A 16476-nucleotide genomic window follows, 5' to 3' on the forward strand; every position below is an offset into this window, starting at 1 on the left:
AAAACTCACTGAATCTGCACAAATCATAAATTAACTTTTTTACATTTTATTAAAAACTGTAAATTAAGATGAAACAGAAAATATTAAAACATTGTTCTAACCATTCGAACAGCTATTGTTAACATTCTCTCGACCTTGTTGGCAAACATGCAGTTCTCTAATGCAGCAATTCATTTTAATTTGAATACCTTTTTTTTATTGATTTATGGTATCATGACTATATGTAATGATGATGTATACTGTTTACATACCTTGGGATTTGTCTAAGTTTTAAATCACCTTATTAAGTGTCTATGCGTTGTGTAGTCAGTGATTGTTTTTATTTAATCTCTAGAGGCTGCTGTTATACTGTAACAACAAGCTACTTTAAAGGTAGAACCGTCCAGAAACAGAGGAATAATAATAATAAAAAGAACATAATTGAATTTTGATAGTTCCAGATATATTGGCACTAATAGTTGCTTTTTGGAACTATTTGTTTTTTTTGAATTATTATAATTATGCCTCGACATCTAGTCTCCAAAATGAACTTTATTGTATTTATCACCTATCTCACAATAACAAAACAAATTATTTTACATTTCCAAAACTGTAAAGGCCTCAATATGAATATAAAAGCTTAGCGTAGTGAAGAAATTTAATGATATTTAGCTATAGACTTAAATTGGATGTGGCCCCTTTAAGAATTAGAGTTTTGCGACATTTGTTTTCTGGCACTCTATTATGTTGCATGTGTGTGCTGGTTAGAGATGTGAGAACTTGAATTGTGCAAGAGAGCTCCCGGTTTTGTTCATTGTTTGAGAGTTTTTTGGGTAAATATAAAATTTTACACAAAATGCTAATAAATTGTATTAAATATGTGCTCAGAAGAGTCGAATCTTAAAACTGTTTGTTATGGTTTATTTTTGAAGTATGCATATGGATTGCATGTGGGGAGTTTGACAACATTTTGTATAAGTGCGAGGACCAGGTATGTAAATTTAGAATTGATCATATTTTATTTAATGATTTATAGCCCAGTGTGTTTTCCAGTTTAGTGAATAAGTGTTATCATGTTATATATGAACATTTGAGTGGTATTGTTTAAAATTTTACACATGTCCTTAAAGTCTGGTTAAAAAATAAGCAAAATGCTTTGAGTGATTTAAGCATGTTCTTAAATGCATAAAATACTGTGAGTGTTTAAGCATGTTTAAGCATGTATTAAGGCAGGGGCAAACATTTCATCAAAATGTTGGGGGGACAATAAACATAACAATTCTCAAGAGCAAAATGTTTAAAACGTTTTTTGTTGTTGCCCCGTTTGCATTTGTATTATTTTAGTTCTTAAACAAGAATATATCATTATATTATTTACAATACAAATATTTTAATGATATTTTAGGGGGGGACAACCCTCAGATGGGGGGGTCCTGACCCCCGACTCCCACGATTTCTGCCTATGTATTAAGGTGATGTATGCTAAAGCATATGGGTAGGCTAATGGCCTGTTTTAATTTTTTTACAACATTAGCCTCTCATATTTCTTTTCTGTATTTAATTCCTGCATTTCATTTCTGTATTTAATTTCCATCTATATATGGCCCCATCGACTGCTGTTTTTTCCTGTTCCCCGTCTGTTGCTCACTTCGACGTTGTGTCGAAGAAGCGACACTAGGTGTCTCTCTTGAGCGAATTTTACATCTCTGATCTATGAGAAAAGGCCATAAGGCCAAAGGCCATTGCGTCTGTTTCATTCAGAAATTTTCTTTGTAGCCGACTGGTTGTGTATGCAGCGAGCTGCGAGTCACACACTGTTCCTCCCATCTCTGAGTGTGATTGCTGTTGGATCTACAGTGCATATCAGTGGCTTTCTCCCTTCTCTGCACAGCAGTGCAGCTTTGCTGTTAGAGTTATTTCCTCTAAAAGAGCAAATACACAGCTGGCGTTGGACGTCCTTTTCAGGACGCGTCTTTATAAATATGCCCTTCCGCCCCTGTGTAGTTCCTGGATGCGGTAGAGTGCTCTCCGCTCCTGACGGCCACAGGCGCTGTCTTGTGTGTCTGGGCAGCGATCACACCGAGGCATCGTTTGTGGATGGCAGCATTGCGGTCATGGCTTTCCTTCCTTAGAAGGAACGCCACTCCAGCCTTCCCACAGCATTGAGGACGACACTGGCGATGGAGGTGATTTGGTAGTGATCTGGCGATTTGGGGATGAAGCTGATGCCCAGATGTCCGACATGCTTGCCCGGGCCGCCTCCTCGGGTCTGCGTGCTGCTCACAGCCGTGGAGGACACCCTTCTCCACCCATCACAAGGCCTCTCGCTCATCCACGGGTACACAGCGGTCCACCAGGTGGACAGATCGGTTGCGATCAACCTGTGCCCGGGCCACGCTCCGTCTGCTCACGGAGGGCGTCCTACTGTGGCTAAGAAACGTGCAGCTCCGCCTCAACCCGGGCCCAGCTCTCAGCCCCTGTAGACGGCAAGTCTTTGGGTAAGCAGGCCTTAATTATCAGGTTCCTAAGATGCGCCCGAGCACACTCAACAAGAAATGTTGCGTCCTCATGGGCACTGGCCAGGGGCACCTCCCTAGCAGTCATATGCAGAGCAGCGGGTTGGGCATCACCCAATACCTTTGCAAGATTTTACAATCTCAGGGTTGAGTCGGTTTCGTCCCGTGTTTTCTCAGGTCCGAGCCGGTAGAACTCAGTAACACGCTGACAAACTGACTGGGTGGATCGCTTGCACCTAGCACCCTTTCCCTCTGCTGAGGTAAAATCATGTGCTCTTATCCCAGGAGATCCCACTAACTCGGCTCCCTGGATGACTCCTCCCTAGCCCTCTGGTCCACGAATTCAGCAGAGGAATTAGCCGACCACATCAATGCAGGTACTCAATCTACCCTGTACTGGAATAGGTACTCCACAGGTCGGGCTCCTACACGGACTTCCTCCCTGTGTGTATTTTCTGCAGTACGGTCGCCTTGCGAGCGGACCCGCATCTCCCTTGGGCAGTTCCCACTGGCCACTGGTCGCTGTGTCTGTAGCAACTCCTCCCTCCCAATAAGGTTGGATCTACCACCGCGCCATTCTCCATATGTGACCTAAAATCCCACCACTCTATACCTCCCCCAGTCTGGACAGGTGTGGTCTACGCAGGGTTTTCCCCCTTGAAAGAACAGGAAAACTGGGAAAGATCACCTTCCCCGATGCGTATGATAGCGTTAAGATGGCCCCAGCCGCTTTAAAACTATGCGAGAAACATAGAGAAAGAAAAGGCGCGGCTGGCGCGGCCTGGTCCCATGCTTGACACGTTGCCTTGTTTCCCCTGTCGGGGGTAAAGAACCAGAAGGCTTTGACGATTTTATGGAGCGTTGGGGAAGGGTACTTGCAGCCTGACACAGCCGGTCGCTTAGCATTGTAAAACACCTGCCCGCTCCTGTGTCAGAAGTACACGTACACGGCTCAGTGCATGGCGTGATTTAAATTGGACCCCTAGTGTCGCTTCTTTGACACAACTTCGAAGTGAGTGACAGACGCAAACATCTAGGTTACAGATGTAACCTCCGTTCCCTGATGGAGGGAACGAGACGTTGTGTCCTCCCATCCACGTCGCTGAATTGAGCCACTGTTGCAGCCAAACCTCATTGTCTGCTCCTCAGAAAAATCCTCAATGAAACAGATGCATTTCCCTCCCTTTATACCCGTATACATGTATGTCATCAACAACAAGAGGTATTCAACCATTCATTCCAGATTGCAAAGCATCCAGTCCAAACAGTGAATCTAAATTCAGATAACACTACTGGTTTTTATTCTATATTGTCATAGTAATATCAGGCCATAACATCTTATCTTTTAAATATGATCTAACTCTTTGGCATGGTTAGCCTATATAATGTATTTTCTAGTCCTTTGGTAGGCCTTATGTTGGAGAAAAACAATTCTGGAGATTTTGTGGGAAAAAACAAATAGTTCACCCAATTGATAAACATTTTTTCAGGACCAGCAGTGACATATTTTCTGTGTTTGTGAAGCATGCAAAGTGTATAATTCAAAAACAGCTATACATGTCATTCACATTCCATCAAACATCCCAATGTTTTCCCAATTTTGGGCATTCAGAATTTACTTCTTTTTTCATTTTTTTTCCTAATCTGGTTCCCCACATTAGGAGCTTTCTTATTTGATCTCCACAAGCAAATTTGGGGAGCAAAGATCAACAAAGCTTAGGAGTAAATCCTCTGGCATAGGCACATGGGTTATGTCATCTGCTGTGTAGGGGAGACAGCCAATCAAATGCTTGTGTTTTTAATTTGTTGTTAGAATCCATTCGAGACTCCTCACCTTTGATAAGCTGCGCCCACTGATGAGTCATCATTTTCTTACCTTAAAGCATTTTCAGACATGCAAGTCTCTGATGTACAATCAGAGCGACAATTGAATAACCTTTTTATGTGCATGTGCACATTTAGCACATATTTACTTTAATTTTTTTATTCACACATAGAAACAACACACAAGTGTAGTGAAAGAAACCTTATTTCATGGCCTTGCTATGAGATTACAACTTTGAATTTGAGTCATTGCTTGTTAGTTATGATGGACATTTGCTGTCTCTCCTTGACCCCCTCTCTCTCTCAGGTCAGCCTAGCCTGTGCTATGTGTTTGAAGGGGATGGAGTTTGTGAGGAGTTTGAGAGAGGGTTCAGCATTCAGGATTGTGGTTTTTCCACTCCGCAGGGCTTCACTGATCAGTGGGCATCTACCGCTTCAGGCTCTCATCAGGACCAGAGATGCCCAGCATCAAGGGTCACCGGAGAGCCTGTGCTCACTCAGGTACAGCAGAATTGCCTTCTCAATGTGCCCTGTGATCTAGCACACAGTCATCAAATACTAAACACTGTAGCTAATAAACACTTCATAAATCACTTAAAGGTGATGTGTGTAATTTTTTTATGTTAAAATACTTTCTCCCATCGCAGTTTGATATGTAGAGACAATTATAAGCAAGACATTCTTAGCTTGATTACCCTGAAAAACTCTGGCTATGTGGCACTATCCAAAGGTTTTTTTCTTTGTTTGAGTATCCCGATATTATTTGCATAAATAATATCATTATTTATGCAATTCCATTTATTGACACTAGTGGCACAGAAATTACACACTTCACCTTTAAACCATTCATATTTTTATATAGAGACATACTAGGGTGGCCAGACTTCCTGTTTTTCCCAGGGATAGTCCCATATTTAAGCACTTTCTAATGTTCCAACTTATTCTAAAACAATTATGTTTTGTACCATATTTGAAAAGAGGTTACATCTGTAACCAAGATGTTCCCTGTCTGTCAATTACTCGATGTTGTTTCGATGTAGTTACACAAGGGGTACCTATTGGAAATGCCGCAACCGTTGAGCCATGTCACGTGTCACTCACAGTGAGCGCTCCTCCAAGTTGTGACCTTCCAGCGAATTTAAGGAAGGCACCTCCCTGATCCCATTAAGGGTGGGAGGAGGCACTTACCTGAGGAGGCTACAGGTGGTGGCCATTCCTGATTTTTGTATCAAACAATTTCCCAATGAGCACCTTCAAGGATAGTGCTGGGGAAACATTCTTCTTCTCTCCTGGAGGGAGAGCACTACGGAGACCACATCCTGCTGGAGGGAGGTTAACATGTGGAGAATACCTCACATGGAACAGGGACAGGGAAGTTCACATGGAATAAAGCCACTGGGAGGACCCTATCTATGGAGAGGGTACACAGCAACAATGGCCGAGGCAGAGCTGAGCTCTATCGAGGGGAAAACCAGGGTTCACCAAAGGGGAAACCAAACAGTGGAAACACATCATACAGGATTACCAAAGGGGAATGAAAAGGGGCATACCACGAGTATTGGGCCTGGTGGCATAACTCCGCCGCCGAGTTCGCCCCGAATAGTGCTTAAGATATTAAAGCGGTTTTCAGTGTTCCCCGGTCCTTCAGGTCTACTGCTGCAAACCAATCGTGATGCTGAACGCATTTTAGATATGAGATATGTCTCTGCATGAGCATCTTGAACGGGAGTCTGTGTAAGGCCCGGTTGAGAACTCGCAGGTCCAAGATAGGGTTGGTGACGGAGGAGGAGGTCCTCGGGAGATGTCCTCTGGACTTGTCAGAACCAGTCGGCAGGTGGTCTGCATGTGATACAGTTGCTGGCGTGGAGGCAAGAGGTCTGCATCTAAGATGCCGCTTATTCTTTGACTGTATCTGTTTGGTGCTGGGCCGCCATGAGAATGGCATGTGTGTTCACTGGCTAGGTGGCCCAAGGAATGATGAAATTGCTCTTTTATTGAAAATGTTGGTACTGTAGCCCAAAAGGGGTGTTGCAAAGAAAAAGAAGGAAACCAAGAATTTCCGGCCCTCCACCGGGGGATGGAGTGGTCTGTCTACCAGCTCCAGACAAGCATCTCGTTCCTGGGGTCGTCCGTCTCAGGAACGTTTGGGAGCTTTGCGGGTCCTTGACGAGGTTCGGGAGATGGGGTGCTTTCGTCTCTTGTGGGGCACTATACGCAGGGGCTGAGAACTTGGCCCTGGTTGAGGTGGAGCTGCCTGTTGCCTTGCAGCCACAGGGGGATGCCTTCGGTGAGCAGACGGGGGTTGGAACGGCACCGAGGCATGATGTGTTGGATCGCCTCTGTCTCTGCAGCACATCAGGATCAGGACTACCCAATTGCAGATCTTTTAGTGCCTTGGCCTGGAGAACTTGCAAGAGGGCCATGGCATGCAGGGCAGAGGCGGCCTGTCCAGTGGCACCGTAGGCTTTTGCTGCCAGGGATGATGTTGTTCTGCAGGCCTTGGAGGGGAGTGTCGGGCAATCCCGCCAGGTGGCCATGTCCTGCGGGCACAGGTGCATCGCAACCACTTTGTCCACCTGTGGGACTTCCGTGTACACATGGGCCACCCCGCCGTCAATGGTAGTGAGAGCGGATGAGCGAGGAGGTCGGATTTGCACAGTAAAAGGTGCCCTCCACGACTTCATCAGCTCGTCGTGCACTTTCGGGAAGAAGGGGACTGGGGGTGGGGGAGGAGGGCATGGCTGTGAGCGGCAACCCAGACACATGAGGCAGCGCCTATGACCATCAGAGGCGGAGAGATATCTGATGCATCCAAGAACTACACACAATGTGGATCTCCCACTTCAGGTCCTGTGAGATGTTAGGGCCCAGGAACCTGATTGACTGCACTGCTGCTACAGTGCTGTTTAGAATGGTGAGGGGGGTCAATGTTGGGGTAATCCTCCTAAAGTCCACAATCATCTCCACTGTTTTGAGTGTGTTCAGCTCCAGGTTGTTTTGACTACACTAGTGAGCCAGCTGTACAACCTCCCATTTGTATACAGACCAATCGTTATCTTGGATGAGGCCGATAACAGTAGTGTCGTTTGCAAACTTCAGGAGCTTGACAGAGGGGTCCTTGGTGGTGCAGTCATTTGTATACTGGGAGAAGAGTAGTGGGGAGAGCACACATCCCTGGTGGGTACCAGTGCTGACTGTACATGTGGAAGTGGATTTCCCCTTTTTCACTAGCTGCTGCCTGTACGTCAGAAAGCAGGTGATCCACTGACAGATATACGTCGGAACAGATAGTTGGTGTAATTTAGTCTGGAGAATAGATGGGATGATGGTGTTGAAAGCCGAACTGAAGTCCGCAAAAAATATCCTTGCATATGTCCCTGGTCTGTCCAGGTGTCACAGGATATGATGCAATCCGATGTTGACTGCATCATCCACAGACCTGTTTGCTCGATAAGCAAATTGAAGGGGATCTAGAAAGGGTCTAGTGGGTCAACACCAGTCTCTCAATCTTGCTAATCTACAAAATAAAACTAACTAACAAATTGCTGAACATGAAACAGGTTGTGAGTGAACTGTAACAGAAGAATGGAAAAGATCTGTACAGAGAAAGTCTATAGACAAAGCCTTGGGAACCGTATTTTACTTCTTTTAGTATACCTCTGTTTGCAATCGTATAACTCAAAGTTTTTAAATAAAACACCTGCACTTTCAGCAAAAGTCTGGAGATGTACATGTGTTTCCTTGTGTTGCTTTGGTTCTTTGGCTGTGCCAGTAGAAAGTTCTGGTTGTTCCGTCGATGTTTTGGACCTCTGTTAAAATTGAGGACAGTTTGTTCCTGGAATGATGAGGTGGCTTTAAAGCGAGGCTTCCCACATGGTATACTCGCGACTCCCGCCATTTGTGTGAGTCATATAGCAGAGAGAAGAGCTTCCTCGGAACTTTGCATTCTGAGCTTTTCTGGACTATACATTGTGCGAGGTCAGAGGGGTGCCAGAACGAGGGCTAAGAGCCATGAGGGCAAGAGTGCTGAGGATGAAGAGAGCTGAAGAAGAAGAGGTAAGAGAGAGTTCTTCCTTGGTGGGGAGACTTTATACTATTGTGGTTGGCGTTCCCCAAAAGTGTTTTAAGACAATCAGATGGTTCACATGGACATTTCGGTCCCTCCTTCTGCAGGTGATTGATGAGTAATATGACATGAATAAGACAAGAATACATTTTATAATCATCAATTTGTCAGTTAGCAAAGTGATTACAGGTCATAACAACATCATTTTCAGAATTATCTAGCAAGGCAAAGTATTGTGTACATTTTGGTACACAAAATAGTAGATTCTGTACATTTTAGAGGGTTTAGTCAGCAAAGAACTGTGACTTTGTGTGAAATGTTAATGGATTTAAGATGAGGTATCCTACGAAAATAATTGTGTTGTCCATTGCAAACACGAGGGTCACATTAAGGAGTCTGCTTTAGCCCGGTGCCTTGGTAATGAGTTTTTAGCCTGTGACACAGGAAATGTCTCATTTTAAGTGTTAATAAATGAATGAAACAAAGGGACTTCTTTTAGATTTCTGGCCTGGCGGTTTCATCAGAAGAGGAGTCTTTCTCCTCTGTTCTTTTAAATTAAGTCTTTTCAACACTAAAATTGTCTTAAAAAATTTAAATTACTATATTGTTTTGTATGAATGAGTGATCAGGATGGTTTTCACATCATTTTGTAGCAAAAACTCTAGGCTACAAGATCCAGTTCTCAAAAGGCTTGTGGACAAATGTATAGTATGTGTTATTTTCTCAAAAATACAAACCTGTACACACATGATGCTCACAAATTGTTGTAGCCCAGTTTGTGCTGAATACAGTGTAATCAGACTTTAGCCATTAATATGTTTTTAAGCAACTGAAAAAAGCACACATGTCAAGGCATGTCAAAACTTCTCCAGGGCCCAAAATACCCCAGAGGGTTAAGTCATGTGATTATCATTAATGGTTAGGGCATTCCAGATTTACAACCTGGATGAGGAAGAATTTTGGTGTATCCACAGAGTTCTCTTTGTTGACACTTAACAGAGCAGCTTTTAATGGACTCTGTTTAGGCCTCTGTGTCTTAGATAATAACTTGGAAGGAAAATATCAGTTTAAATCCTGGATTCAAATCATTTTGCGTAGAAATCAAATTAATGAATGCAGCCTGGACATCGGATAAATCTCGACTCAATGTAACAGTCATGAAGTCAATGCTTTTCGTACATATTAATTCTGGACTTGACTGCTCTGCATTTTACGATAAACTCTTGAAAGGCAAGTGTACACTGAGAAAAATTGCTGCCAGCGAAAAGTACAAGGTGAGAATAATTACAGATGCGGATACACCCTCTACTTTGCATTGATCTGCGCCTAGGTAAGGATACGTCAATTCCATTTTTGCTGGGATGGGGCTGTCCCATTTTCCACAAGCAAGAATCTGGTCACCCTAAGACAACCTAACTGCCTGCATAACAAATTTATATATTTTTGTTTTTTTGCCACTCAAGTGAACAAACACTATGGTTGTTCTAAATAAAACCGATGTTCTATGTTTTACTTTATTTTATATTATTTCCTTGTCAGATGTGCAAGTCTCAATATTTTGACATAAATGAAGTAGTGACACATGCTGCATGGACCCCCTGCACTGCCCATCTTAACAGCTACAATAATCAAGATCAGTCTGTCTGGCTAAAGGTATATGCACATGCTCATTGAATGAATGTTAAGTTGGAAGACTTTGACTGTACTTTGATGGCTGTAGTGGACTTGGCTAGATCAATGTACATACAGTATATGCCTAAATTTGGCCATTATGAGATGACCGTTTAACACTGGTTTCATGTCTGCAGACAGTTTGGTCAACTTTTTCTGTTTTCAAATAGTGCATTTTAAGTAAATGTTTTGTAAAATAAATTATTATTTAATTTCAGCAAGTATGCTTGTCTCATTTGCCATAATAACATTTTATAATTATATCAGCAATACTGTTGTTTAATGGCTACATTGCTGTCTATATATCAGCATTGACCATTAAAAAAAATCTTATCTGTCTGGGCACTTTTAAAAGTGGTTTATTAGGTATGTACTGTGTATGCTATTTCAGGGGTTTTCAAATATTTCTATTCCAAGGGCCCCCAAATATGAGCATTCCCTTCCAGCCCCCTAGGAATTCCTGAAACCCAGTTTGAAAACCCCTATGCTGTTTGACAGGTTAACATTGATACACTGTGTTTTTTTAAGGTTGGATTTGAGAGACCTGGTGTAGCAGCATCTGTTATTATCTACCTGGCCTATGATGGTAGTTGCAATGGAGAGAGTTGCAGGAAAACTGTGACCATACAATTGTGTGATACCACTGGGAAAAAACACATGCTTGGTAATGCAGATTAAATCCACAATTTGTTTGAAAAAGCTTTGTATGTTTATAGTATGGCCTTTGGCTTCCTCACTGGGGGCTTAAATAAAAAAATTGTTAAGGCATTTTTTTCCAATTGGTTATTTATTTTGAACTGCACATTGAGGACTTTAAAGGTGCACTCAGTAGTTTTTTCCCCATTAAAAAGTTTTACTCTTAAAAAATTAATTGTAATTTCAAAACATGTATAGAATCATGATAATTCACATGAGATGAGGACTCTTGTCATATCAGTAACTTTATAAAACTGTTTTATTATTCATGGGGCAGGGGCAGTCTCATGAGGGCTGCCATTTTACAATCACATGACCAGATGAATACTACTAGCTTAATCTCAGTAACCGTCTTGTTATTGAACACTTTCACTCTTGGGTCAAATTAATCAAGGCTGATTGTGAATTTCTACAGTGGCATCTGTAACTGAAAACTATTAATTTTGAATAATGCTGCATACACACCACTAGGTATCACTGTAAGTCGAAGATGACATGAGCAAAAAGTTACTGAGTGAGCCTTTAAGACATCACTCCATTTTATGATAAACTACTTTGAAACGATGTATGTTGTGAAAAGCATTATACGAATAAAATTGACTTGGCTTGTCTTGACTTTGTGTGGCCTGTACATGTTGTCTTGTTTGTGTTTATCCACAGGTTCATACAAGCTCTCATGCCAGCGTAACCCCCTAGTAGTGAACGTGACTCATAACTTGAGTGTGCCATTCTTCCAGACCTCAGCATTGCAGCTCAACTTCTCCTCCTCTCAAGTGGCTGTGTTGGCGGTTGCATTGCGTACATCTTGTCACTTCAGTGTCTTTGCCCAGACCGGGTGCGCTGAGGGTGGGGTCTCCCACGACATACAAGCGTAAACACACACAAACACACATACGTTTACTTAGCTATCTAAATATGGACATGACATAGATAGAATTGTATTGTTTTATAGGTTAAAACTTGTAGTGGTATGTTAAAAGTGTTAATATATTAAAGGTTGAATGTTAAAGGTCATGGATCTGTCCCTCCCCTTCCTCGTGATCCTTCAAGTCACAAAGATAATCCATCACTTAGGCAAATACCTCATACATTTAAAGAGACCATACAAATAAAAGAATGAAATCCCTCCATGTTTTATTATTAATAAGTAATCAAAATTGTATGTCTGTAGGTGTCCATATATGTCTATAGCACTGAATAAACCAAATTAACTATATAGTTATTTTTCTCATGCAGATATGTGCATAGGCTGTGCAGTACAGAGTCATGTGGTCCTTTGAAAGTGGACCATGCTTCAGTGCGCTGTACTCCAGACATAGACATTAAACACTGCTCTGTTTCTTGTCATCGTGGCTACACCATCACTGTTCTCCATGGCCAGGGGCTTTCTTCTCATCATGTGTGTATTAGTATTCTTAATGTAGCTGTCTGTCTCTTTTATAAATTGTCACAGCCATAATAGATATCCACTGGAAAAAAATATGAATCAATAATATTAAGGCAGATGCTATTTGCACACTGGTGCAAATAATTATATATACTATTTACATCCCAGTGCAATTAGTAGTAGATATTATTTTCACCCTAAATCTGCTACAAAAATAATGGTAGATACTAATAGCACCCTGGTGAAATAGTGTCAGATACTATTTGCACCCATATTTAAATACTAAAATACAGAATATGGGCATTAATGCAGTGTGTTATAGTGTTTATTTAGAGTCCCACAGACACACTACATTAACCCCTACCCCTAAACCTAACCTTATTCTTACCTTGGAAAAATTAACCTTGATTTTACTACATTAACCGTGGTATTACCAAGGAATTTTTTTTGTAAATTTACAGTAACCACAAAATTAACAAAAGTTACTATATTGCCATCATAATACTGTGCTAACACCATTGGTAATAGCAAAAAAACCTGGTTAATACAATATTAGGAATACCACGATGCAATGTACACAAAAGCAATGCCGAGCCGCGGCAACGAGTGCAATCGACAGGCCCCACCTCCAGATCAACCCCCATCTATGCACTTCTTGACATTGACCATAACCAAATTATTGTGACGAAATCAACATTTATATAAATTTGTATCTATTATTATAAGTTGTATTAAAGGAAATATTAAGAGTGGAATTAGGAAATTGGATGGGAAAAAGAGTGCGGAAAAAGAGTGCGACAAAACGTGGATTCAAACTGCGGAAGCCAGGACAACTGTGTAGAGCTCTACATTTAGATACTGGTTTGGTTATTAGCAAAAATTTAGAATTATCATAGATAATTATCAATTATTAAACTTAATAGAGCACTGATTCTATCCTCCCTCTGCAACTGGATCCTGGACTTCCTGACTGGGAGACCTCAGTCAGTCCGGATCGGGAACAGCATCTCCACCACCACCACACTGAGCACTGGGGCCCCCCAGGGCTGTGTCCTCAGTCCACTGCTGTTCACTCTGCTGACTCACGACTGTGCAGCAATGCACAGCTCGAATCACATCATCAAGTTCGCCGATGACACAACCGTGGTGGGTCTCATCAGCAAGAACGACGAGTCAGCATACAGAGAGGAGGTGCAGCGGCTGACGAACTGGTGTAGAGCCAACAACCTGTCCCTGAATGTCGACAAAACAAAAGAGATGGTTGTTGACTTTAGGAGAGCACAAGGTGAACACACTCCGCTGAACATCGACGGCTCCTCTGTGGAGATCGTCAAAAGCACCAAATTCCTTGGTGTTCACTTGGCGGAGAGCCTCACCTTGTCCCTCAACACCAGCTCTATCACCAAGAAAGCCCAGCAGCGTCTCTACTTTCTTTGAAGGCTGAGGAAAGCACATCTCCCAACCCCCATCCTCACTACATTCTATAGAGGGACTATTGAGAGCATCCTGAGCAGCTGCATCACTGCCTGGTTTGGGACTTGCACCGTTTCGGACCGCAAAGCCCTGCAGAGGATAGTGAGGACAGCTGAGAAGATCATTGGGGTCTCTCTTCCCTCCATCAAAGACATTTACAAAAAACACTGTATCCGCAAAGCAACCAGCATTGTGGACGACCCCACACACCCCTCACACAAACTCTTTACCCTCCTCCCGTCTGGCAAGAGGTACCGAAGCATTCGGGCCCTCACGGCCAGACTGTGTAACAGCTTCTTCCCCAAACCATCAGACTCCTCAATACTCAGAGACTGGTTTGACACACACGTGTCCTGAGTTGCACTTTAATTACTGTCACTTTATAACTGTCTGCTACCTCAATAACTGCTATGTGCATAGAACATTATCTCATAGTATGTTATGTTTACATTTTAGAAACTGTCATCTTTTTGCACTACTGAGTACTGGTCGGCGCTGCACTGTCTATTGTCCTGTTCATTGTCAGAAATTTGTTGTACTGTCCTGTACTTTTTGCACATGTTTGCACGTGACCTTTATATAGGTATATGTAGGTTTTTTTATATAGGTATTTTATTTCGTTGTGTTGTCTCATGTGGTCCTGTGTTGGTCCTTTGTTGTTTTTATGTAGCACCATGGTCCTGGAGGAACGTTGTCTCGTTTTGCTGTGTACTGTACTAACTGTATATGGTGGAAACGACAATAAAAACCACTTGACTTGACTTGACTTGATTATAATCAATGTTAGTTTTTTAATCCTTTAAATCAACAAATCAAAAACAGCCATCAATTATCAAATTCAATAGAATATGAATTATTATCAGAGAAAATCATTAATTATAAAAATTAATGGAACATAGTTTATCGATCCTTCAAATTCAAATTGTACGATAACTTGGGGATAAAGCTAAGCTTATAACAAAGTTATCTACTACAGTAGTTGTAAAGTGAGCTAGGCTTCTTGGGATTTGTAGTCTGTTTTGTACTCCCTTTGTTTGATTTTGGCGCAGCTTTTATCAGTAAGGTGTGTTTGTTTGCCTCAGTCAGGCTTTACGACTGTGTTAGGCCTGCCTTTGTCTTATATCTGAATACATGAGGCCCAACAACTGTACACATTCACGTACCGTCTTTACACCCCACTCCACTGCAGTGATATCTCTTGTTTGTCATATGGATTCAGCAGTGTATTGTGGTGCAAATAGCTGCATTGTGTGGCAGATGCTATTTACACTGGGGTGCAAATAGACTCTCCATAATATTTAACCCCAAATTAAATCAAAAGGAAAAAATGTCCAACCCTTCATTATTTCCTACTGAATGTTCTTTTCAGATTGATGTCACATCACAGAATGCATTGTGAAAAGTGTTTCATGTTGTATAATGAATATGTCATGAAATGTCAGCTTTTATTTATGTCTCTTAGAATAGACAGACAGTAGAAGAAATAGCTCACTAACATTGTGTCCTCTCTCTCTCTCTCTCTCTCTCTCTCTCTCTCTCTCTCTCTCTCTCTCTCTCTCTTTCTGTCTGTTTGTTGTCTGCTCAGAGGGAAGCAGAGCTGAACTGTGTGCATGGAGTATGGGACCGTATAGTGAGCTGCCAGCCAGTGGACTGTGGCCACCCTCCTCAGTCTCATGTCTACTTTACCTCCTTCTCGTGTCCCTGGGGCACCACATTCGGCAAGCAGTGCACCTTTTCTTGTAATGCCCCAGCTATCCTGCAAGGTGAGGATGGAACTGGGCTACAGTGTGAGACCAGAGGTTTTTTTGGACACATTCATGATAATTGCATGTGTCTGAGGATTTCTTAAGTAATAAGACTATAAGTCAATAATAGTAGATTTGTTGATGTCTTTTTAGCATGTGTCTCTTTTGTGAGTTTCCCCACGTATTTGTTTGTGAATTGGCACCCTTTTGTTTCATGATTCGAAATTTGTATTGAATTTGCCATACCCTACATAATATTGAATTGGAAATTTAATTGAAATGAGAGGAAGAGCAATGCAAAACATCAAACGTAGTTGCACAACAGAGACATTTTCCACCACATGTTTTGCAAATAAACATACATAATTACAGTGCACCATTAATTGTTACTAATCATGCCTATTTGTTCATTGAACTGTATCAGGGAATGCATGTACTGTACATATGGAAACGCATTATATGCAAACACAATTTATTTTAAATTTGCCGTAAATCACCACAAAATGTCCTCCACACTGTTTAAAGTTTTTTTTAATGAATTTTGACATTCAAATTTAAATCTATTGATTATATATTGCTGTTTGGTTCCATTTTGAAGACACTGAGGTAAATTTTAGTGTTCTGGCAAATGAAGTGCACTTTCTTCATGGTCCATTAATTGTAATTTAATTTATGAACCATACTGAAATATCTATAAATGTAATGCAAATTTCTAGAGCTGACATATTTAAACATTGGTTAATAATATCAATGTCTATGGTATGATAACTGAAAAATTAAATACCACATTATTAAAGGGATAGTCCTTTAATGATTTCCTTTATTTCATGGAACACAAAAAGAGATGTTAGGAAGAAAGATGCTATGGAAGTGAATGGCGACTGAGGCCAACTATCTACCTAACATATCCTTTCTTTGTTTGGAACAAATGTTAGAAATGTATGACAGTATTTCCTTTTGTGAGTGGACTAACCCTTTAAAAAATGGAATTTCATTATGATAATATTTTTTTATAATTATACTTCCTTAAATTACATTTTGAATTGGAATTATACATCTCAATTCAACTTCCTATTATACTATTGAATCAGAATCTAAAATGCTTTTTCAATCCAATTC

At 41.4% G+C, this 16476-nt stretch overlaps 1 protein-coding gene across 1 annotated transcript in view; it reads left to right on the forward strand.

Moving 5' to 3' along the window:
* The window catches only part of LOC127645023 (pappalysin-2-like), a 125451-nt gene that overhangs the window by 58410 nt on the left and 50565 nt on the right, over window positions 1-16476 (forward strand). The window contains exons 11-16 of the mRNA XM_052128517.1: window positions 4627-4820; window positions 9925-10038; window positions 10585-10720; window positions 11413-11587; window positions 11989-12151; window positions 15198-15375. Coding sequence (XP_051984477.1) covers window positions 4627-4820; window positions 9925-10038; window positions 10585-10720; window positions 11413-11587; window positions 11989-12151; window positions 15198-15375 — 960 coding nt within the window. The remainder of the gene's footprint in view (window positions 1-4626; window positions 4821-9924; window positions 10039-10584; window positions 10721-11412; window positions 11588-11988; window positions 12152-15197; window positions 15376-16476) is intronic.

The sequence above is a fragment of the Xyrauchen texanus genome, chromosome 6 (assembly GCF_025860055.1).
Source record: "Xyrauchen texanus isolate HMW12.3.18 chromosome 6, RBS_HiC_50CHRs, whole genome shotgun sequence".
Taxonomy (NCBI): Eukaryota; Metazoa; Chordata; class Actinopteri; order Cypriniformes; family Catostomidae; genus Xyrauchen; species Xyrauchen texanus.